Source organism: Oncorhynchus tshawytscha, linkage group LG03 (genome assembly GCF_018296145.1).
Source record: "Oncorhynchus tshawytscha isolate Ot180627B linkage group LG03, Otsh_v2.0, whole genome shotgun sequence".
NCBI lineage: Eukaryota > Metazoa > Chordata > Actinopteri > Salmoniformes > Salmonidae > Oncorhynchus > Oncorhynchus tshawytscha.
This window is the reverse complement of record NC_056431.1, coordinates 21753283-21777771: the sequence shown is the minus strand read 5'-3', so window position 1 is coordinate 21777771 and position 24489 is coordinate 21753283. Positions and strand designations below refer to the sequence as shown.

The 24489-nt window shown below is 41.6% G+C and overlaps 1 protein-coding gene across 1 annotated transcript; it reads right to left on the bottom strand.

Annotated features, from left to right (window-relative positions):
- Positions 1-2105: 2105 nt before the first annotated feature.
- LOC112231108 (lipolysis-stimulated lipoprotein receptor-like) lies at positions 2106-24146 on the bottom strand. Its single transcript, XM_042312266.1, has 14 exons — positions 24035-24146; positions 21557-22433; positions 20699-20746; positions 19942-20211; positions 19681-19713; positions 9048-9377; positions 8741-8860; positions 6593-6739; positions 5776-5979; positions 5533-5592; positions 5068-5200; positions 4374-4712; positions 3767-4241; positions 2106-3118 (listed from the first exon to the last, which is right to left on the bottom strand). Exons 2-14 carry the CDS (start codon positions 21870-21872, stop codon positions 3083-3085), a joined length of 2511 nt encoding a protein of 836 aa, XP_042168200.1. The 5' UTR covers positions 21873-22433; positions 24035-24146; the 3' UTR covers positions 2106-3082.
- Between the last annotated feature and the right edge of the window lie 343 nt (positions 24147-24489).

Sequence of the window (24489 nt, the reverse complement as noted above, 5' to 3'; positions counted from 1 at the left end):
GTGTGTCCCTGTGGAACAGAGGATTTGCTCCCCAAACTGTGCTCCACTTGGCCTCATACCCAATTCTGGCTCTATCTTGGGAACTAAGTCAACTGTACTGAGATATAATGCCAAGATCAACTGAATTGGTTTAAACTGGTTGTCTCTATACTGAGATATAATACCAAGATCATCTGAATTGGTGTAAACTGGTTGTCCCTATACTGAGTTACAATGCCAAGATCAACTGAATTGAATTTGTTTAAACTGGTTGTCCCAATGGACCCTTCTCCCGAGGCACCTCATCTTATTTTCTAAAAGCTCAAACCCTCTCGAATAAGAAGAGAATAAGTGTACAAAACTTTGACGGGATATGAAACAGCACTCTACCCATCAAGCTATCCTAGTTATTCTGTTACAATGCTGCATATAGACCCAAGACAACATACTGTACACCCCTTGGCATTAATGAATTGGTGTGAGTCATGCTGTTGTTTTCAGCCTTAAAAAAAGACCACGGATGAGGAGAGAAACTCTGTTGCTATATCAAGGCTTCTAAAGCCGTACTGGTCCCAAACCTCCACAGCTTTCACATGAAAACAACTCTTCTGTTATAAAAGGTCACCAACTCACTCTCACAATGCCACACTCACCCTGTCACCAAAGCCTGAATGTGGCTGCCAACAACCAGGTGCTAACACATTTGAAAGACGCGAGGCTGAACTCACAAACCACACCTTGTGAACCTGGTTTGTGATAACCAATGAATTGTAATGGTACCCTGATACAGAGCATGCAATACAGTGTGAGGTATTAAAGGCAAACAATGGAATACAATGGAAGCATTTCAGCAGACTATCAAATAAAGTAGTATTACGCAACAAGACCAATCGTGCTCTCAATAGGTATTACAGCCCTGAACAGACTGATGCAATTAAAAATAGTGATCAAAATCAAAAGTCAAGTAACATAATTGCACTAAAATCAAGATCAGTAATCTAAAGCTAAAATGAGAACACATAAGAACACAAGTCCCATACATGTGGTATGGCTCTTACCTCATCAGTTGATATGCACCCAGTGAAGAGCTCTAATGCCCAGCAGATAGGAACCAGCAAGTCCTCCTCTCCTATGGCATCTGCCTTCTCTCCTACTCCCTCCCGCTCTCATTTTCTCCTTCTCTCTCTCTCCATTGTTGAATCAATCAAAGAAAACAAAGGAAAAACACAATTCTGTATCAGTTGTATTACTTTTAATATGTATTCATACCCTTAAGATAAATCTGTCAAACATAAACCACTGTCTTTATATAGGCAACATCATTTAATTGTAGTGTCAGGCAGGTTGTAGTGAATGAATAACATTGATTTAAAGATAGTTGGGCCCTCTTTGTGGAACATTTCAATATATAGCACGGCTTTCAGCCAATCAGCATAAAGGGATCGAACCACACGGTTTGTAATTATCTATATACCTCTTAGTTTGCATATTTGCTTTCATATCATTAGATCTATCCAAAAACAGGGTGACACAGCAAAATCTGGTGTGCTGGCAGAGATGATGTACCAAGCAGGTGGCAGCTGGGCTCTTACCTTATACAGTACCAATCCTCATGACTTGTCATAGCAAAATTTGTTAACAATTAAATTCCTGAACACATTTCAATAACAGGTATAAACAGAGGCCACCATTCAGTCAGACCCAGTGTTACAGCACATCCATCACGTCTACATATTGGCAGACATTGAACATGGAGATTGAACAAGCAACGTGAAAGGCCTTTAGAGTAAAATCTATGGAAATAGGAAAGAAAGTATGGTTATGATGTTCATGTGGTGGAAATAGTAGATACCCATAAAGACAAAAACAAATACTGAAATACTAGTGTGCATTCTGTATGTTATACAGCATTCCCTAAATGATACTCCCTCAGCGAACAGCTCTTCTTCATGCCACAGAAACAAGACAGTGACATCCGGTGGTACCTCCCTAGAACAGCATGTCAGAGCCTATTATAGAATTTTCACCCGGTTTCCAATTGACATCAACGCATGACTAAGTGAATATTTGACTTAAGTAGAAGTTTTCCCCATAGACTGTATTTTTATATAGAAACAAACCCTGAGCATTTTGAAAAAGCTTTATTGTAAATTTACGCGTGTTGTAAATCAGTCAACACAGTACGGACAGTGGGTATGACAAGTAGACTGTACAACAATGCAGTAAGTACATTTTTCATAGCAATAATAAAAAAAATGTTTAAAATGAACAAATATAATCTGCCTATGGCTGACATTATTCATGACAAATATCATTGCTGGACAGACAGTTAAAACTAATCCAAAACTCTAAATACGATGATAAACAATGTAAAAATAACATGGCTATTATTTGATTTTAGTCATTTAGTAGAGGCTCTTATCCAGAGCAATTAGGGTTAAGTGCCTTGCTCAAGGGCACATCGGCAGATTTTTTACTTAGTTGGCTCGGCGATTTGAACCAGCGACCTTTCGGTTAGTGGCCCAACGCTCTTAACCGCAAGGCTACCTCCCGCCCTAATAAAATCTATTCCATTTTAAAATGTACAGCATGATCTAATTTTCATTTTAAAAATCCATGACTTCTCACAGTAAATCATTAAAAGTTCAAATTAATACTTGCTTTACAATCTTAAAGCTCCGGGTTACTCACATTGACTGTAAGATGACTGTAAGGTGAAAATGAATGGTTAAAAAGAGTGAATGAAAACCATTTTTGGTTTACTTTGGCTATTGCAATTCCAGTGTAGGCTACTTTAATTAAGCCTTGGTATGTTCAACCACACACTACACTTAGTGCTTCAGTTAGAGCTATTCTGTACATTAAAAATAATTGAGAGGACATAAGGCTGACAATGTTTTCAGTAAATATGAAGCACACAATTACTAAATTACCCCCAATAAGGTCATTTGTACATAAATATCCAGCATCAAATTTTGATATCTGAGTTTAGATATTGAAAATAAAATCACGGTATCAAGTTTGCAACATTAGTACTATTGACATAGACGACTAGTAATTGTGCTACGGGACAGATCAGTTACGCTGGGGGATACTGAACGTCTCACACCACCAGGCTCTCCCGACTCACGGCTCCATTCTGAAAAGAAAAGAAAGAGAGTTGAAACAAACAGAATGAGTTGGCCTAGTACTGTACTATAAGCATTACTGTCAGTCTAGAGACAACAAGCATACATATGAGAAAAACCTGCTAAAACATGCCACCACAATTCTGGCAAAACTAGGATCTGGATATATATTTTCTTCTGCTAAATATGATTAGACTTTTTTTGGTAACTAGCAATAAAGGGATACTTCGGGATTTTGGAGCCCTTTCTACTTCCCAAGAGTCAGAGGAACTCGCTGTAGCCTCTACGAATCCGAGAGTGGAACTCTTCTCTCGTCTCTAAGATATAGGCTCCCTTTTTGTGAACAGTCCCTTCACAAGTTTTCACTAGCATTAGCGTAATGACTGGAATGCTATGGGGAACAGCATGCTAGCTTTTGCTTCAAGAGAGACGCAGAGACATAAAAACGGCATCCACGAGTTCATCGGACGCTGGGGAAGTAGATAAAGGGCTTCATTGCCAAAATCCTGAAGTATCCCTTTAACTATGTTGATGAAAGTAGTTCTATGAAAGAAACAATCAATAAGGCATTATGGCAATGCAGTAAATAACGCTGTGGCCTTGAGTGGCACCCTGAATGCTCAACGCCCATATGCAGAACCCTGTGATGACTGACTGACCTTGCGTAGGTTGCTCTTCTTGGAGGACGTCAAGCTCTCGTCATCGCTAATGTAGGGAGGCGGGTGAGGGGCTGGGTAGTTGTCGTCGTAGCGACGGTCGGGGTAGTTGGAAGGCGGGGACATGGGTAGTGGAGGGGGTCCGCGGGGGGCCCTGCCTCGGTCCGAGCGTTCGCTGTTGCTGTCCAGGCGCTCGCGGCTCCTCGCCCTCTGCTGCTCACCTAGACGCTTCTTCTCCATGGCTTCCCGCAGAAAGCTATCATCGTAGGCATCCCGCCCACCACCACGGCCGCCACCGCGCTCCCGATCACGTTCGATGTCCATCAGGTCGTCACGGCTACGGCTGCGTCTCCCCTGGAGACCACTGACCGGGCTGCCTCCGCGGCGACGGTCGTCAGGGGAGGGCTCACGCCGTCTGCGGTTGTCAAAGTCACGGCCGCGGTCATAGCCACCGCGGCTGCTAAAGTCATCATCCGAGCTGAGGGGAGAAAAAAACCACTGGGTAAACAACTGGGTCGAATCATTATCTTCTGCAGATTTGACCTTTGAGAAGTAAGGCTCATGCACTAGAAGGAGAAAGAGTGAGAGAGGCGCCAAATAAGAACCTCACCCTCTCCTTTCTCTGGCTCGTCCTCCGTCGTGGCGGTGGGGAGGGTAGTCGTCGCGGGGATCCCGGGGGTCTCTGGGGTAGCGGTCTCGGCGGGCGATGTCATCAAGGTTGTCCATGGAGCGGGCACGCCCGTGGGCCCCCAGGTGGGGGGAGGGCCCACCTCCTCGCCGCGGGTAGTCGTCACGCCCCCGCTGGCCGTGCATGGACACGCTGCTGATGGTGCTCATGGCCTCGTCCTGGTCGTACACGGTGGCGAGGGGCGGGGCCTGGGAGCGTCCACCGCCACGGCCCCGTGGGTCATCGTGTAAGGAGCTCACCTCCTCGCTCATCCCCCATCCACTGAGAGAGAGAGAGAGAGAGAGAGAGAGAGAGAGAGATGGGGGGGAGAAGGAAAAAGGAAGAGGATGGAGAAACGCACAAGAAAGACAGTGAGAGAGATAAAGTGCAAGTCAGAGTTAAAAAAGCCCTATCACATTAACATTACAACACATTAAAGTTGATGAAGCCAGTTGAAGGCTCCATGTGAAATGAACAAACACTTCCCCCTTTCACTTGAACAACACCCACAAAACACAACATTGAACTGATCCTAGAACAGCACTCCTACTCCTACTGAGGCTCTTTGTGATTACAGGCCCCGAACTCTGCAGTACAGTACAGTTGACATGGCTGTGTTTATGTGTAGGTGTAAGACTCACAGCGGTTGTAATTCCCAGCGGCGTCACCAGACCGGGTGGGGTCCAGGTTGGCTAGCTGTCTCTCCATGTAGTAGATGGCCCGCGTTGCATTCCCATCTGGGTCCACCTGGATACGGTAGCCACTCCGAGCTGAGAAGGGAGTAAATCATGAGAGATTGTGACAAGCAGGGTTGGTCTCAATTCCATTTCAAGTAAACAAAAAAAGGTTGTTTGCTTCGTAAACTAAAATTCATTTGAAAAGCAATGTGGAAAATTTGAATGGGAATATCAGTTTAATTTGTGAATTGACTGAACGGAAATGGTAATGAGCCCAACCCTGGTGACACGATGAAATATTCTGACATTTTTCAGCCCCCGAGATGATTCGGGAGCGGAGCTGTAGCTCTGGTTAGACTTTTGTATTATCACAAATAATCAAACAAACAGACTGAGAATTTGTACTAAGCATTTTAACCACTCACTTTGGTCTCCTGCGCCACTGTCCTGGTCATGCAGCAAAGGCACCTGGGAGCCATGTCCAACTACAAGCAGAAAACAAAAACAGAGATTATCAAAAGGTTCCTCACACCAGCATTGAAAACCACATTGCTGCGAAAATGTGCAATACTGGGATTAGCCCACAGAGGGAAAAAAAAGTTGCGCATCAAGTCCTTGCTTTTATCAAGCTAATTGTCATGTTAAAACTGGAGAGGGGCTGTAGTTACCCGAGCTGGCTCCGTCGTAGTCCCGTCCGTAGCCGTTGGGGTGTAGTGGGGGGCCGCCCATTCCCTGGGGTAAGGGCAGCATGGGTATGCCGGGCTGTTGCAGGACCCCTCCGTAGGGTGGCTGGGCGTACATGCTGGGAGCGTAGAGCGTGGGGGCGTAGTTGCTGGGGATGCCTGACTTCACCGCCTTGCCTGCTTCGTACACTGAATTGAGAGGAGTGAGTTCACAGTGTTACGACACATTGACGTTGTAGTTAGGTGGCATACTGTAAATACATATTCTGGAGAACTTACTTCATTTGCCAGTGTGTTGTGCGTGAGCAAAACCTTAAGTCTTTCTATGAATTGTATTTTATTTATTTTGATTTAACCTTTATTTAACTAGGCAAGTTAGTTAAGAACAAATTGTTATTTACAATGGTGGCCTACCCCGGCCAAACCCTAACCCGGACGACACTGGATCAATTGTGCGCCACTCTATGGGACTCCCAATCATGGCTGGTTGTGATACTGCCTGGAATCGAACCAGGGTCTGTAGTGACTCCTCTAGCACTGAGATGCAGTGCCTTAGACCACTGAGCCACTCGGGAGCCCCAAGAAGATAAGAGTAGCAGCACATAGTGTATAAACAATATGTACATGAGAATGGCAAATGAAAGGTAAACAGTGCCAGGGTCACAAATTCACAACGTGAAACTAAATGAGAAAAAGGAGTTTGGTTGAATGGAATGGGCATACTAAAATGAAAGTGGCATCGAAGCAGGATGCTCTGTGCCAAGTGGAAAAGGGACAAGTAGGTGTGGAGGGTGGTACTTACATGCCCGAGGGCAGCAGCATTTCTCTGGGCAGCAGGGGCAGCGGATGTAGCAGCAGCAGGTGTGGGGGCAGCACTGGCACCAACAGATTGCTATGAGGAGCAACAGCAGCAGGAAGCCAAACACTACCAGTACTACCAACAACCAGTCTGTATACAGAGAAAGAGTAGAGGGGGAAGAGAGAAAGAGTAGGGGGGGGGAGATTATAATTATGTATGTATAGGCAAGCTAATGTGTGTGCCATTCAGTCAAAATGAAACATCTCCTCTGCGTTCTCTGGGTAACTATCAGCGTGGTTGAATATTAACGTTTCTGTATTTACATAGCACTTGTTCATGCAGTTCTGGGTTTCCTGTGGCTCTGTTTAAACCAGAGAAGTAGAGGACTTCCATTGTTCAAAAAGCCAACTTGACAAAGCTAACTTCTTCAAAAATGTGGACAAGAAAGTGACAATTTACTAGTCTATCAAGAACACTGGAGAACAGAGCCCTAGTATCGAAAAATAAACATTTGTATTAGAACCTGTAGCTTGGCTAGTCCAATGGTCGGTCTAGTATGCAAGGCTACAGTATGAGTAGTGTGAAAAGTCACAAGGACAAGCAGTAAACAATGGAGCATCTACACGAGAGGTTCATTTCAGACATCAGAGAAACCAGATAACACAGGTTTCGGTTTTCATTTTTTTCAAACAATGGGTTCAGTGAGTCATTCTGTCAGATGAGGGAGCTAGCTGCACGGGAAAGAAAAACAATACATGCCACTATACTGAAAGATATATTCAACCACACATTTCCTATAAATGTCATAGGCTGCAGTCTGACTGAAGAGTTCTTTTGCGGTTTGAGTCAACACAAAACAGACCAGAGCTATGTGCTGAGTGGCCCCATATTACAACAATGTCACAGCTTTTAGGGCTATCATGATGTTCTGCTGAGAGTTTTGTGGTCTCGACCATGAAGGAGAGGAAAAATTTTACAGTTGAATATAACTTTTTAACCAATGCAACCAACTAATTTTATATTTCAAGGGTTAATTATCCATTGTTTGAGTTGTTGTGAGGGGACTTCCCTAAAAAAAAATATTTTAAAGAGGTGTTTTTTGGTAGCTTTTTAGCTGTCTGTCAGTGCACATTTTGAGATGTTAAGCAATGTGGTTCCTCATTCTAAAGTTAGACCTTGAAGGTGCTGTAATGTTTAAAAATAGACAACAAAGGCTTGATTCAGTACAGACAAAATCGTTGCACGAACTACCTTGATAAAAGCACCAACAAGCTTGTTAAAGTCAACCAGGCTTGATCAATCAAACCAGCAAGACCGTAGTTTTGTCGACCTTTCTCAAGGGAGGCTGCTTCTTTGACTCTATATTTTCTAACCACATTGACCACATGTCGTCTCATTCAAAGCTGTGAGGTATTTGCAAGAGGGTTCAGGCCAAATGTCATTCTCCTGAAACTGAACCTAAACAGTGACCTAGTTTACTAAAAAACAGGGCTCTTAGGCTAGGGTTGAGCTCTACTGGTTTTAATGGGCAAACTGGAAAGTACCTTCCATAACCAGTAAGTCAATCTCAGGCAGGAGATCAGTGGTATTTGACTTTCTGTCTGTGAAAGAAAGAAAGCCACAATTATTTTAAAAAGCCCCAACTATCTTTCTAATAAATGACTACACTTTTGCCCTCTTGAGTCTCCCTCACAACAACTTGTCCTTCTTGGAAGTCCCTGCTAAGTGGTTCATGATTCATGAATCACTTCAAAATAGAAGTCATGGATCCTTCCGGAGAAACTTCACTGAGCCTTGATGGGTGCCGTCTCATTTATACAGAATCCGGAGTCAAATAGCAAATTTGGAAATTGTGGAACTGCCTGAAAATTGGATTTGGCTTTTCAAGATCTTTTACATTTGATTGCTACTGCTATTAGATTTTGTGTTGCTCCACATGGTGTCCAGCTAACTCAACAAATAAACCCAAGAGAACTAAGGGGAAACTAGCACAGAGAAAACGAGTGATTGTTCCTCATAGGACAGCAGTTCTGTGAGGAGAGGTAGTATATGACTTGGTGGAAATGGAGGCGGGGTGGTGGTGGACAGGTGGAAGATGACAGCAGGTCAGGGGTGCTCTAAAAAGGGTCTGTGAGGATAGGAGCCACTCACCCAGCACTATGAGCTCAGTGTAGTCCTCGCTGTTCCCTGTCAGGTCCTGAGAAGACACCACAGAGCACACGTACACGCCGCTGTCTCCCCACGCCGTCTGGGCAAGGTTCAGGTCTGCGTCTAAAGAGATAAGTAGGGTGGGTTTGAGGAGGGGACACTGGCAACAGACAAGACTCACTCTGATATAGGAGCCTTGTAATGGAAGTAACACGCAGACAGAGAGAGACAGGCATACATACGCGCACACACCGGTGCGCTTGCCCCCCTCACACACATCACATTTGAAATCACAAAAAGTCAAACTCACTGTTCAAGATGCTGACTTTTCGCCCCTGGTACTCCTCGCCCAGAGTGACAGCACTGCCCTGCTTGGAGGCCACGATGCGCACTGTCCGCATGTTGTCGGCACACTCAATGTTGGCGTTGTAGTTAGGGTTGTTCTGGGACAGGATGTTGTCAGCGCTGCTGGGGTTCAGGGCTGCCTGGATGGGGTCCCTGCAGTAGGACTTGTACCTCCAAGTGATGACGGGCGGCTGCGTGGAAGATGTCTGGAAGTTGCAGGTGAGCGTGACCGGCTGGAACAGGATGACCACGTACCTCTTGACAGGACACTGGACAGAGATGGCCATGGTGGAGCCTGGAGAGAGAATTGGAGTGTTTAAAGAGGATAGTTTATCTCAATGCATGCAGGTAGAGATAGATATCTTCACCACCCATAACAGTGTGCAAGAAAGTGTTTGTTGTTAACTGAAGGCAGTGTACTTTTCTCGTGAGTACATTATTTGCTACATTTTCTAATTTGTAATTCAGCAGCTCTGTGAGAGTGAAGGTACTCTGGGTGTAGCAGGAAGCTGACCAGTCTGCAAGTGACAGTCACAACGATATGTCATAACTAAAGACTGGTATCATAGAGAATAGATGCAATGAGTCACCAAGACCTTAAGCTGTGCATGTTCCATCAACAAAACTCTACATTTAAGTAATAGCCTAGCCCTAAATGCTGTAATAGTTCAGCTTTGACTGAATTATACATTTCATAGGGGGTAAAATGGTATCAAATGTATAAGGCAGACATTGGCATTTGGCATGAACATATTAGGTGTTACTTGGCTCCATCAGAAACTTCAACTTGCTAAGATTGCTTCACTGCTCTTCAATTGTCAAAAAGGTAGCATCACTGTGGAATTCCTGCTAGATAGACTAATCTGTTGAACTACAGTTTCATATCATATTTGGAGTAGGGAGGTAGTCTGACTAGTATCGTTGATGTGATATTATCAAAATCACACCCCTTCACCTTATTCCAGGCCATGTGTGTGCACAAAACAATGTCAGGAGTCAAACATATTATGATATGATGAATACTTCATCTGAAAGTAAAAAAAGAAAAGAAAAGGCATTGACTATGATTCAGGCATTAAAATGAAAGTGTCTAGTAAACCTTAGTTTACTGTATTCTGACATGTAAATATAGATTGTTGCCCACCACTGGAGAGCTGGATATCTGTGATTTAACTAGTGAATCACAAAAATACATAGGACTATTATTAACGTTATACATTTTCTTTCTATAGGAAAAACACTCAATATTACTTATACGGTGGTGATTTTACAAAGCCTACACAAAACTGTAAAAAATACATAAACATAGTATTTCGGGCACGTGATGATGCCAACGGATATAGCATTTATACATGTTCAAATTAATACAGATGTAGCCATTTGGTGATCAACACCTGACAAAACAACGAACTCCAGAGATCCAGGTCACCTCTAACGATGAAAAATAAAAAATACAATTGAGCACAAAAGAAGACGTTTATTAAGAAATACACAAACCAGTAACTAACTTATTGATTAAATTGTGCCCTGACCCTCCCTTCTCGAAAAACATTGCATTTCCTCTCCCTACCTGTTGACATAAGGACGGTCACGACGAAAATCAGGAACATCTTTCGATCCGAAGTGAGTATATTTTAGAGAAGTCTCAATTTAAAAACCTTAATGTAAAAACCATGTATAGTAATTAATTCAAGGCCTGCATAAATGCCATTAGAAACCTTGTAGAACCCCAAGCATGTATTGTTTTTTTTTCTTAACTAGGTAGGCCTTCCGACATTTTGTCTCACGGCGTAGGTATGCGAGTAGGAGGCGGACCAGACAGGTGAGATTGCCAAGCCTCTGGCACAATTGGGGGGGGTGGGACTTTTGATGCGAATCCTAGGGCTAGCCATTGGAAACTAATATTCGTTTCCAATGGCTAGCCCTAGGATTTGAATGTGAAATATGTTGGAATAAAAAATAAAAAAAGGTTTTATTACAGTTTATTTAGTTTATCGCTCTCTGCATTGATAATCTACATTTGAACGTGACCTGGGATACACCCATTCCACCTCAAACTACCGGTAGCGATAGTTGGTATGGCCTAGCTCGAAACTAGTTTTTTTTGTTTCGCCTGTATGCTAAGCAGCAGCAATGTGGTGATCTCAAGCTCAGTGCCTAGTCAAACACTGTTTTATGAGGATGGTTTGTTTATAAGTATAACCCTATGCGTGAAATGCCAGTATTGCCAGGGCTTTCAATTGTGGGTTTCAATTTCTATTTGAGTTTGAGTTGTGGACTTCAACTGTTTCATTTTCTTTGAAGAAAATTCGTTTTACACAGTTTTCACTCTGAATATCCTTGGCGATGGTATCCTACACGGTTCACATTTGTTTTGATACCGAGGTAAAGATAGTTTCAGGTTGGATATTCAATAATCGCGCTTTCAAACCACTTGAGCCACACTCCAGATAAGTGTCATGATGTTGGAAAAATTGCACACACAACATTGCAGAGGTCTTATTTTCACAATTTGGACATTATTAATTTGCCTTGCAAAGCTAATAAACATGTGGAAATGTGAGCACCATTTTGTATTCCAAGTTGAATTGTGTTGGTCATGTGACTCAAACGAGGTTCAGAATGTACACTCAGTGGGCCTACACATTGTACACCCTTTAGTTTGTCTATTTTCATCTCATGTAGTTTTACATTCATTTTTTAAACTTTTATTATTTCAACAGCTCCTTGGTCATGTGACCTACTGGACTCAAACAAGGTGCAGAATGTCTACTGGCTACCCTTCTATGTTGCACACCCTTTAGTTTGTCCATTTTCATCTCAAGATTTTACATGAATTTAAACATTCACATTTCAATAGTCCTTGGTCATGTGACCTGACTTTAAACACAATTCAGAATGTACAGTCGTGGCCAAAAGTTTTGAATGACACAAATATAAATTTTTCAAGTTTGCTGCAGTCTTTACATATTTTTGTCAGATGTTACTATGGAGTGCTGAAGTATAATTACAAGCATTCCATAAGTGTCAAAGGCTTTTATTAACAATAACATGAAGTTGATGCCAAGAGTCAATATTTGCAGTGTTGACCCTTCTCCAATACCTCTGCAATCTGCCCTGGCATGATGTCAATTAACTTCTGGGCCACACTTCTGGGCCTGACTGATGGAACCCTGACCCGGAATCAGGTTGTCTACGAGTGATTTAGCACCAGGTTCCCCACAAACATGCGGTGTGCATCAGGAGAGGGGCAACAACTCATCCGTCCGCACCCCAACCCTGTCACGGACGGCTCTACTCGCCTGCCAAAAGAGGCAGGTTATTCCGGGCCAACCGAAGATCCGCTGTGCTATGGTATTGTTACATTTAAGGGGATTCTGACTTAGAGGCATTCAGTCATAATCCCACAGATGGTAGCTTCGCACCATAGGCTTCTCAGCCAAGCAAATACACCAAATGTCATTAGAGTCACGCCCTGTGGTATCATCAGAGACATTTTCTGTCTTACAAACTGGACATCAGTTGCCGCTACTAACCTTCAGCAGACTTTAACTGTGTTTTTACACCCAATTGACATCAAGTGCCAGTGCAATACTTATAGGCTTGAGAACCAAATACCCATTGCAGTATCTAGCGGCACTACCCACATCAGATGTAGGCCTCCCTCCCCAGACAAGCTGGAGATGCCTCTCCCCACTTCATAGGGCATGAGCCAGATCCATGAAATGCCCTATCACTGCGGGGCCAATGGGTTTAGTCTCTGCCTCAAGTCTAGTGAGCATAGAGGAGACCTCCCCACCTTCAATGTGTGGGGCCGGCGAGCACCGTAGAAGGGCCGCCAACTGCTGGACCCCCCCCAAAAAAAAAAGGTCCGCCTTTGGCCCTCCGACGAACCCCCGCATGCAGCCCCTTGCGAGACCACGCACGAGAGACTGCGAGATGGGCCGCACAACGAACTTCTAATAGTGATGAGAGGAGGGCGACAGAGCAACTGCTCCCCCAGCCCCGCTTCGCACCCCCGACTGACCCAGCCCTTAGAGCCAATTCTTATCCCGGATCTTTTTTGCCAACTTCCCTTACCTACATTGTTATAACATGCCAGAGGCTGTTTACCTTGGAGACCTGCTGCGAATATGGGTACGGCCCAGTGTGAGATTTACACCATCTCCCCTGGATTTTCAAGGGCCAGGGAGAGCCCACCGGACGCAGCCAAAACCACAAGGCTTTCCAGGGCTTGGACCCCTCTCTCTCAGGGCAAACCAATTCCAGGGCGTGATGCCCTTCACAAAGAAAAGAGTACTCTCCCCGGGGCTCCCGCAAGCCTCTCCGGGATCGGTCGCGTTACTGCATTGGATGTCTCGCTATTTAAATAATTTAAAATAGTACAAGATGTAAATCAACAACAACAAAAAGTGTGTGCAATGTGTGTCTATGCCATTCGGTTAGCTACAACCAGTTTTAGGAGTAATGGTTAAAGAGCTATTGAAATTTGATAAATTAGATTTGTCACTATGTTGACGGCCCCTAACTGCTGTTTGTGAACGTAAGGAAAACTACAGACAAATATCCGTTGAATATCCAACCTGAATCTGGCTTTACCTCGGTTGTTTTGATTGGGATTCCTCAATCCCCTTCATACAGATGCTTACCCATGAAGTACATTTTTAGTTTAGCTGGTTCGGCTTTTTCACATCACTATCAGATATGAAAGATAAGAGGTCCCTTTCAATGCAATGAACATAATAATAATAATAATAATAATGTAATCCAGATGCATAACATAGGAGACAATTATTCTGGTTTCACACTATGAAGTTTTCTCAGTAGGCCTGGCTACATAGATGGTGACAAAATATTGGCAGTCCAATAATTTAGTTTTACTTTTGTCAGATTTGATTCAATAGTAAATCAATTCACAACCTTCCACAGAAGGTGCATATGCCTACTGTAATATAGGACACATAGTTGGGGTTAGAAAGCAGACACCTCAACAAATGAATGTCGGTATACATGTATGTCTCAGGGTGTAAAGCAACAGGTTATTTTGGATCTGGGTTGAGCATGCAGTGTGAAGCAGAGACCGAACACAAAGGACAGCTTTGATAGATTTATTGTGAAAGACGGAATTCACCTGGGTGAAAATGGCTCCTGGCTGTTGTCATCAAACATTGGGAACGTTGTTGGTCAACTAAATAGACATGAGGACAATATTAGCATTACATGTAAGTCAGTTTTTACCATCTCCTCATTGGTCACTGTGAGAGTTCCACATGTTGTGTCTGAAAGTGGTGACATGCCAAATGGTGCTAACTGGAGAAATGTCATTGCTATTCCTGCTGTTTTCCTAATAGGTATAATCCAATCTTTGAGTATCCTGTCCTGAAATCTCAAAGTATAGAATCCATATGATTTTAAATGCAGAAAAGGTTTGACATTTTTACATGTTTAATATTTGTAGTTTATTACCTAAAATTGATCATGTCAAGATCTGGGCCTCACAGGCAGACCCTGATATTTATATTGTATCTGAGACCTGATTAACTAATAAAACCCTGGACTCTGATGTTGCTACGGATGGTTACAATGTGTTCAGGGCTGGTAGGAAAGGCAAAGGTGGTGGTGTTGCTATTTACACAAAGAATCTTCGACTTTGATCTCATATTTACAAATACTCCAGAGAAATATGCTGGGAGTGGGGTATTTCCTTTGGATATTAGTGACCACTGTCCCATTGCATGTGTCAGGGATATACGGATGCTTCGATCCAAACCTCGTTTTATCAACAAGATACATTTCAATGAGCAGGCCTTTTATTTTTGACCTTTTATTTTGGTGACTTTGATTGTATTGCATCTATACCTGACCCAGACTTGGCTCTGAACCACTTCTCAAATGTTTTCAATTTCAACATGCTCCCTTTAAAAAATGTGAATACAGAATCGATCTTGCCCTTGGTTCAGTCCAGAGCGATCTTAAGTTCTATAAAACAGAGATGCTGCCTAGGCCAAAGCTAGATTCACAGACTCGGGCCCAGACTTGCAGTCTTTTAGGCAGTTGAGAAATCTGTGTAAAATTAGTTTTTTTTAAATAAAAAATAAAAAGAAGCAAGTGTATTAACATAATAATCAGATATCTGAATGTACAGGGAACCAAGCTCCATTTTGGAAAGCTGTTAATTCACTGATGGGTTGTAATCTCCTCTTCTCTCCCCAATAAATGAATTTAGATTATGTCCCTATTACTGACGAAATTGATATCATTAATGCATTTAATCACAGTTTTATCTCTGCAGGCTTTATATTTGAATGTATTTTCAAGCCAGCTCTTGAAAAGAGTAGTTTGGATGTAGATGGTGAAAGTTTATTGAATGATACTGAAAATGCTAGTCAGGAGTTCTCGTTTCGGAAATTCACTGATAAATAAGTTCTAGATGCTTTGTTAACATTAGACCCCAAAATAATCCACAGGGGCTGATCATTTGGAGCCTTGTCTGCTTAAATGTGCAGCACCCCTTATTGCTGGCTCAGTAGACCACATTTTTAATTTAACATTGTTATCAGGAAGTATTCCAAAAGCTTGTCAATCTGCATATGTGCTGGCACTCCATAACGGTGGGGACACAAAAGATCTTGACAACTATTGCCCCACTTCAAGACTCATTGTTTAGCTAAAATTCTTGAATCCTTGGTTCATGTACAACTTTGTTCCTTTTGATCTGATAATTGTATTGGTTTATATTAATCTGGGTTTAGGCCTGGGCATAGTACTACCACAGCAACCACGCTAGTTGTTAATGATCTTGTCAATGTCTTCGATGCTAAAAAGAGCTGTGCTGCCTTGTTTATTGATCTGTCAAAGGCAGTTGACACTGTTGATCATTCTGTTTTGCTGAAGAAATTATCAAGAGTAGGCCTGGGATATAGAGACTGTTTGCGGTTTTAGAATTATCTTAGTGACAGAACTCAGGCCATCTTGATCGATGGGGTTAAATCAGAATTTCTTGATTCAAAAACGTGTTCCTCAGGGTTTGATTTTGGGTCCATTATTGTTAACTTTGTATATTAATTAATAGGAAACACTTAATTCTTTTAGCATTCATCTCTATGCAGATGACACAGTTTTGTATTCCTGTGCCACCTCAGTGCAGCAGGCCATTCGTGAACTTCAACATGACTTTGATTCAATTCAGAAATCACTTACAGACCTTACATTAGTGTTAAATACAAGTCAACCAAGCTCATGCTGGTCTCTAGGTCACGAAATGTTGACCCTAAGGACCTGCATATGCGCGCTATAAATGGAGCACAAATTGAGCTTGTTTCTCAATATAAGTATCTGGGTGTCTGGATTGATGACAAGTTATCCTTTGTAATGCATATAAAAAATCTGACTAAGAAGCTAAGATCCAAGATTGTTCTTTTTATATCGAAATAAATCATGCCTTAGTATTAAAAATAGGAGAAAGATTGTTCAAACAACACCTCTCCCTGTATTGGATTTAGGTGAAATTGTTTACATGCATGCGGCAACCTCTGTTTTAAAACCCTTCCGCAATACATTTTATCACAGGGGACAATTTTAGGACTCATCATTGTAGTCTGTATAAAATGTGTGATGGACCGCTCTGTCTGTAAGAAGAGCTCTGCATTCTCTTTTAGTTCTTTACCAAGTAATCTTAAAGAAACTCCCTCCGTATATAACTTCATTAATTAAGATAAGAATTATAAGTTATCAAACCCGTTCACAGGAATGGACAGCACTACAGATCCCTTCAGTCTCCACAGATCTGGGAAAATCGTGTTTGGTTTTTGCCCCTAATTTGTGGACCAATAGAAAGAGTTCACTGCAGCTAGATGTGATGGTGCCACTCAGGCAGTTTAAATTATTGATTGAGGACCTCTATGTAGTTAAATGTGATTGTTTTTATTAAATGTTTATTTTTGTTAATTGTGTGCTGAATTATATTGTTTTAATATTATGTTTTTATTGTAATGTGTACAGGGCTCTCTTGTAAAAGAGATTGTAATCTCAATGTGACTCCCTGTTAAATTTAAAAAAGACAAGCATGGTTTTATCCACAAAAACTGTTTGCAATCACAAGTTCCAGAATATTCTTTTGTGATTTCTTTACTATTCTTCTTATCAATCACTGTTTACTTTTAAAAACATAGTTAAAATTGGAAACACAAAGAAACGGAAAGCAGTGCAGCACAAAAGGCAGGTGACGGTCTTTAGAATTATTACCATTACAGCTCTCAAACTTTATTAGCCATGTGCTCCCATCAAACAGCAAACAGGATCCACCATGCCTCTAGACTGCATCTCTCCCTGTGGGCAGTTGTCTAGAACTACAAATGACAGGGTTTAAAATGCACCCAGCTCAATTTACATGATCACTTTATTCTTCATTCAGCATCATTCTTAAAATAGTGGTGATCCTAACTGACCTAAGGCAGGGAATTTTTACTAGGATTAAATGTCATGGAATTGTGAAAAACTGAGTTTAAATGTATTTGGATAAGGTGTAGGTCAACTTCCGACTTCAACTGTAGGTAAGCATATGGAAAACATATAGGAAAGAAAATGTTTCTAAAGGCATGCACTGTCATTGTAACCTTTTACCCCTTATAGAAGTGTCCAGCACAAACAATACAATTGTAGTTTCTACTAGTGTTAACAACTCATAAGACATGTTTGTTTGAAAATGTAGAATGCTTCACTGTTCCTCTCCCAAATGCTCCACTGCATGTTCCTCATACTTTTGTCATCTACAGAGCTTCAGGCCTATAGAAAGAAATTAAAATGGATCAAAACCCTTACTTAGGCCAATAAGAATAAACGTGTGTTTGTTAATAGCTGTCTTACCCATCACCTGAGGGGTGGGGGACAAATTTGACCAAACCTACCTCCTCTCTTGACAATCGCTGTAAAAACACAAAAGGGGAGAGAGAAAATAACATTAAGCCATAAGTTTAGCAATTTTATTGGTTGTTGCTGTTTTAATAAATACATTAGCATTTTATTGTATAGAATGTTGTGGTTGGATTATGATATAAAATAGAGAATAGCCTTCCTAATTATAACTTGATATCATTTCATCTGTTTTAAAGAGGTCATAAAATCTGGATAAGAGGACCCTTTAAACTTTTAATTTTAAATTGTGTACATACCGTTCAATCTTGCGATAATAGAAACAGATTGACACTGACACGATGCCAATCCCAGCACAGCAGACCACTATGGATAAACAAACTCAGCTTGTTTTAGGTTGTTTCTTTTTTTGCTGTCTTTCAAAGAATTTGTAAAAATCCAAATAACTTCACAGATCTTCATTGTAAGGGGTTTAAACACAGTTTCCCATGCTTGTTCAATAAACCATACACAATTAATGAACCTGTGGAACGGTCATTAAGACAGCTTACAGACGGTAGGCAATTAGGACACTGAAGAGGCATTTCTACTGACTGAAAAACACCAAAAGAATGATGCCCAGGGTCCCTGCTCATCTGCGTGAATGTGCCTTAGGCATGCTGCAAGGAGGCATGAGGACCGCAGATGTGGCCAGGGCAATAAATTGCAATGTCTGTACTGTGAGATGGAAAAGACAGCACTTCAGGGAGACCGGATGGACAGCTGATCATCCTCGCAGTGGCAGACCACGTGTAACAACACCTGCACAGGATCGGTACATCTGAACATCACACCTACGGGACAGGTACAGGGTGGCGGCAACAACTGCCCGAGTTACACCAGGAACGCACAATCCCTCCATCAGTGCTCAGACTGTCCACAATAGGCTGAGAGAAGCTGGACTGAGGGCTTGTAGGCCTGTTTGTAAGGCAGGTCCTCACCAGACATCACCGTGTTCTGTCATGGCCAGCGAAGAGCCCGGATCTCAATCCCATTGAGCACGTCTGGGACCCGTTAGATCGGAGGGTGAGGGCTAGGGCCATTCCCCCCAGAAATGTCTGGGAACTTGCAGGTGCCTTGGTGGAAGAGTGGGGTAACATCTCACAGTAAGAACTGGCAAATCTGGTGCAGTCTATCGGAGGAGATGCACTGCAGTACTTAATGCAGAGGGTGGCCACACCAGATACTGACTGTTACTTTTGATTTTGACCCCCCTTTGTTCAGGGACACATTATTCCATGTCTGTTAGTCACATGTCTGTGGAACTTGATCAGTTTGTCTCAGTTGTTGAATCTTATGTTCAGACAAATATTTAGACATAAATAAACGCAGTTGACAGTGAGAGGACGTTTCTTTTTTTGCTGACTTTTTATTTTCATACTTTAAAAAAAACTACAAAATATATTTTGGTCTTGACATTCCCAACTCTAGTATCAAAAAACAACAACAGGTAATTGGTGTTTATTCAAGTTACACAAAACACCAAAAGTATATTTTTAAAAAAAAACACTACTGGTACATGGATACATACCAATAACGGCAATTCCACCAGGGTTGAGGGTACCAGAAATATCACCAGGGATAAGGTCTTAGGGGATACAAAATCATATTTGATTTAGAAATATGGTATTGATCTTTAGGTGAATATAATTTTCTATTTTCTAACACCAATGTTTTAAGATGTTTACCTGTTACACGATCAGTCTTCATGGCTGGGCAGTCTGTCATTTAAAACAGTTCATGATTATAAACATCAATCGAGGGAAGGGTATTTAAATTACTCATTTCTAGAATAACAAATCACATTTTAAAAAACAAAAGCCAATATGCAACTGTGAAGATACATTTCCCATCCTGACAGTTGAATAGTGATGTTATATCAAAACCTGTTTTGTCACATTTGCTTTAATTCACTATTGAGTCCGATTTTAGCCATATGTTATACTTACCAACCATAAAGATGTTTTTCAATCGGATGCCATCAACCTCCCAGTCGAGCGGCCCAGCTGCTTCCCAGCTGTCTGAGCAAAAGAGGGTTATATCTCTGATATCAGCAAGACACAAAACACAACTCTGACTCTGAGGAGGTGGTGCAGAGGTGGTGGAACAACTTGTGAGGTTTTCGATGGGGTTACTTCTCTGATACACTATGGTGTCATTCGATCCATATATTGTCTGCACTTTTGCACATCCGTCGTCATTGCAGGCTGAACAGCTTCCTGAGGTAACACGAAAAGGAAGCATGGATGAACACAAAGGCAGCAAGTAGGAACATTAAAATGAACACTTGGAATATTACGTTTTCCTCAGAAGTTTGACCATATAGATGGATTTAACTTTAAAATCTCCATGACATTTTTATTGATGGATTTGAAAATAATAGTAAAATGCCACACAACAAAAAATCTGTGGTTGTTTAAAGCAGTACATATCTCATACAGGGTGGGAAAGAGACATAGGGAGAGGGTGAAACAGAGGGAGTGAGAGAATGACACTACTAGTTTCAACTGATCACACAGCCTCACTTACAGGAGTGTTCCTGAGAGCGAGTGTTCCACTTCCTGCATGTGTGTCAGTCAAGTTGAGCTCATTACATGACTGGCTGCTCTATCAATCTAAACACACATCAGAATGTATAGAGCTTTTCATTGCAAAAAATAATCTCAAAACATTTAAAGAGCAAACGGATAAAAAGGCAGAGCTCACCATTAGAGTCTTGAATTCGTGCAGTGATGATTAAGAACTGAAGAAACACTGGAAACACAGGACATTATGATTATTTTGTTTGTTTTCATTGTAACAATAACCAAAAAGCACCTATTTTGTTCAGTGTTATTGATTCCAACACAAGCTGGAATAGAACATGTATGGATTGAAAAAGTATCGTAAGTACTGCAAACACAGTGTACTGTTTGACAGAGTGATAGACTGTTACATCAACGTGAAAGAGAGGATGATTTCATTGGTGTTTCTCTACAAGTAGGGTGAGTCAACATGTCTTTTTCTACTTGCACGAGCACACAGAAATCCGAACCATGGACAGCCACATGATATTTAGCTTACGTTAATTGGACTAAGTTGTTTTTTGATACATTTTAGTTGTCACTGTATTAGACTAAGCATAGGTGATTTGATGAGGTTGAAGTTGAAATGGTGCTGGAATAGTGGATGCAGCTCCTGTTTTCTTTGCGACTTGTAACTCTCCGTGGTTCTAAATCAATAGTTTAGTGGTTAGACAATTTCTGAAACATTAACTTGCTTGACCATGCTCTAGATCATGTAACTGTTTGTTATTTGCAAAATGCTTGCTTTGTGGACTTCCCCGGACAGAGGTTGCTCTCTGGTCTTGTGATGAAACAAAGGTGTTTGAATTTTTTTCTGCCACGGTCTTCTTATTGTCTCGGCCTTAGGCCTATATATCACGGTCGCAAGGCATATGAACTAACAGGTTATAGAGTAAACAGCGCAAGTATCACAACACATGGCTTGGCTTCCCCAGTGATTTTTACTCTCGCACCGCTACTGCAAACACGTAACAATGCAAGTGAAAGGAAAAATACATACCAGTATATGTCACATGCTCCATCCCAGCCCCTCTTCTTCTGTAAAAGGTCATTTTAATTTGTTGACGAGCTGCAAGTTCACTCACACACTGGGTAACAGGAAGTCGCTGGGTAACGGGAAGTGGGAGGCCTTTCAACTCCTGACTTTGAGCCACGGTTAATTTAAGATTTGGGGCCTCTTCATCTCTTCTGTAGGTAGCAATGTTCCATTTTGCACCTCTCTTGTACCCAGTTACCCCATCCATTGTTGCTGGGCCTTTCTTTGGAACCAGAGCTCGATCGAGAGTATGATGGTCGGGGATGGACTGCCTCAGCATCTTTTCCAGAGTTGGTCTCTGGTTCAAAGGCAGATATGGATTTGCTGGGTGCTGCTATCACCCCCATTTCAGATTGGTGATCCCCTTGAGGACTCATACATTTTCTTCACCACTGTAGAGACACAACCTGGGCAGGTAGATCTCTGGTCAGTCCCATGAGTGTAGAAATCATCCACTTGAGCATTTTTCTTAACATGACCAGAGATAACTCGATGATCCTCAGGGCTTTCAGACACTTCGCACGGGTAGATTAGCACAAGTAACAGGCACTCCTGGTGTCCTGTAGCTGTTGAGTCCTTTTATTCTCTCTGTTTTGCTAGGGATAGGCCTTACAAAACTGTCACACTCAGCTTGATGTGATGTTTTCTCAGGGTAATGATCAGTCCAGATACTGTGCTGCATATCTGCTGAGGAGCCATAATATAAAGACATTTAATCTATTTATCATCTGGGTTAACCTGCCATGGTCAATGCCAATCCATGATCTAAGCAAACATGTGCACACACAGACGAGTTATTTGTAGATTAACCCACTTTCCTGAGCATGCTGCAATGATCCACCTGTGGGGTAAATAAAAACAGTAATTATGAATCATTATCGTGACGTTGGGAAAACGTAAATAGGGGCCTGGGGAATATGATGTTGGCATAGTTAAATTCATCAGCCGTTAAATGCTTACACATTAATAATCTACTGCCAAATAACGCCAAGAAAAATAAAACGCTACGTTTTTGTAGAGTATGAGTTGCGTTATGGACCTTGTGATGTCTGAGGACAGGTCTTTTTTCTTTACTAGGCTACTAACTATTGGAATTGTAAATGGCATGTCACGCGTTATTGGAGTTACACGCGCCTTATCTAAACATAAAAAAAACAGGTCAAGAGAAATAGCACAGGCTAATAGAAATACAAAAGTCCTATAATAGCTTATATTTGTCCAATTACACACACTAAATAGGATAACGATTAAGCTGAATTAACCATTAATCTTCAAAAATGTGATAATCATAAATGATGTCGATGATTCACCTGGCAAAATTGAAGTCGTGTTAAAACTACGAGTTTAAGGCAGGCAAACATTTTATTTAGTACTACCCCACGAAATACAGGCTATTCTGCACGGACTACATACATTTTTTTAATGTTCCGTTTAGGCTATGCTTTATCAAACTATTCATCATTTATTCAATATTTAGCTTAGCTAACAAAAGGTTTCGGCATGGAATATCTCTCCAATATTGGATTCCGTAATTGATTTATCTAGCAGGCTATTTACTTTTTTTCAGGCTTTCTGGGAGCCCCAGGCTATACCATTTATTGATACAGCATAATTAGCATAACACCATTCATTGCAATTCTGACTGCCACCCAAGTTCATAGACATTGTTTTAAGAAAGACACCTTTTAAACGTGTTATTTTATGACCTCGGCTTACACAAGCTGGAATTGAACATGAATTAATTGAAAAAGTATCATAAGTACTGCAAACAGTGTACTGTTTGACAGAGTGATAGACTGTTTCATCAACGTGAAAGAGAGGATGATGGCATTGGTGTTTATCTACAAGTAGGGTGAGTCAACATGTCGTTTTCTACTTGCACGAGCACACAGAAATCCGAACCATTGACAGCCACATGATATTTTACACACGTTAATTGGACTAAATTGTTTTGATATCTTTTAGTTGTCACTGTATTAGACTAAGCATAGGTGATTTGATGAGGCTGGAATAGTGGAGGCAGCTCCTGTTTTCTTCGCGACTTGTGGTAACTCCGTGGTTCTAGCCAAAAAACAAATAAATAGGCCTGTTTAGGCTATTCGATGCAGACTGAGACCCCCGCTGTGAAAATGTATAAACTTCGATTCAATGATTCAATTTTAATATGCTAAAATGGGCTACTCTAGACAGCATTATCAAAGACTATGATAACTAACCCCATACAGTTTTCACCTTTCCTCCGTGACCGTATTATCGGTGAACAATTATCGGGCTTCTGCGCGCAACATGTCTACAAAGTTCAGAAATAGCTTGGCAGGCCTTACTCAGCATAACCGGTACCGTTAAAAAAAACTCCGGCACCGTATAGGCTATTCCGAGCACAATAATGAACATTCAAATCATACAAGTTAAGTTAGATGATATATTTGAATGTAGACTTACTCAACTTTGTGATAATAATAAGCATTGTCGCGAAGTTTGAGTGAGCCCAGTACGTGTCCGGTGTAGCCTACAGTATGCTTTAACCTACTTTCAAGGAAATACACATGCTGGACTGGATAGTACCAGTATGATCCTTATATAAAGAGTCATTGAAATTTGAGAAACATCTCCGCCTGGTGTTTCAAATGGGCATAATAGGCCTATTCATATTAGCCTAAAAATAAAGCTGTATTACATATAGAAAACCGGTTCTAAAGGGCTCTTCTACAGGGGCAAGGGTTCCTTCTCTTTGGAATAAAGGCTTCTAAACTTTGTTGAGTGAAAAGGTTCTACTTGGAACCATAAAGGGTTCTTCACCTTGGACAAGCTGAAGGACCCTTTATTGTTCTAGGTCAGGTGTTCCCAAACTGGGGTACTCGCAGTACCGTCGGGGGATCGCCAAATACAAATGTGAT

Excerpts from the sequence above, each read along its gene's own strand:
- LOC112231108 (XM_042312266.1), bottom strand. The coding sequence starts at position 21,872 with ATGCTGAGGCAGTCCATCCCCGACCATCATACTCTCGATCGAGCTCTG. Across the intron at positions 20,747-21,556 it reads GGAGCATGTGACATATACTG|TGTTTCTTCAGTTCTTAATC; the intron begins GTATGTATTTTT and ends CTGTGTTTCCAG. Across the intron at positions 8,861-9,047 it reads AAAAGTCAGCATCTTGAACA|ACGCAGACCTGAACCTTGCC; the intron begins GTGAGTTTGACT and ends TTATCTCTTTAG.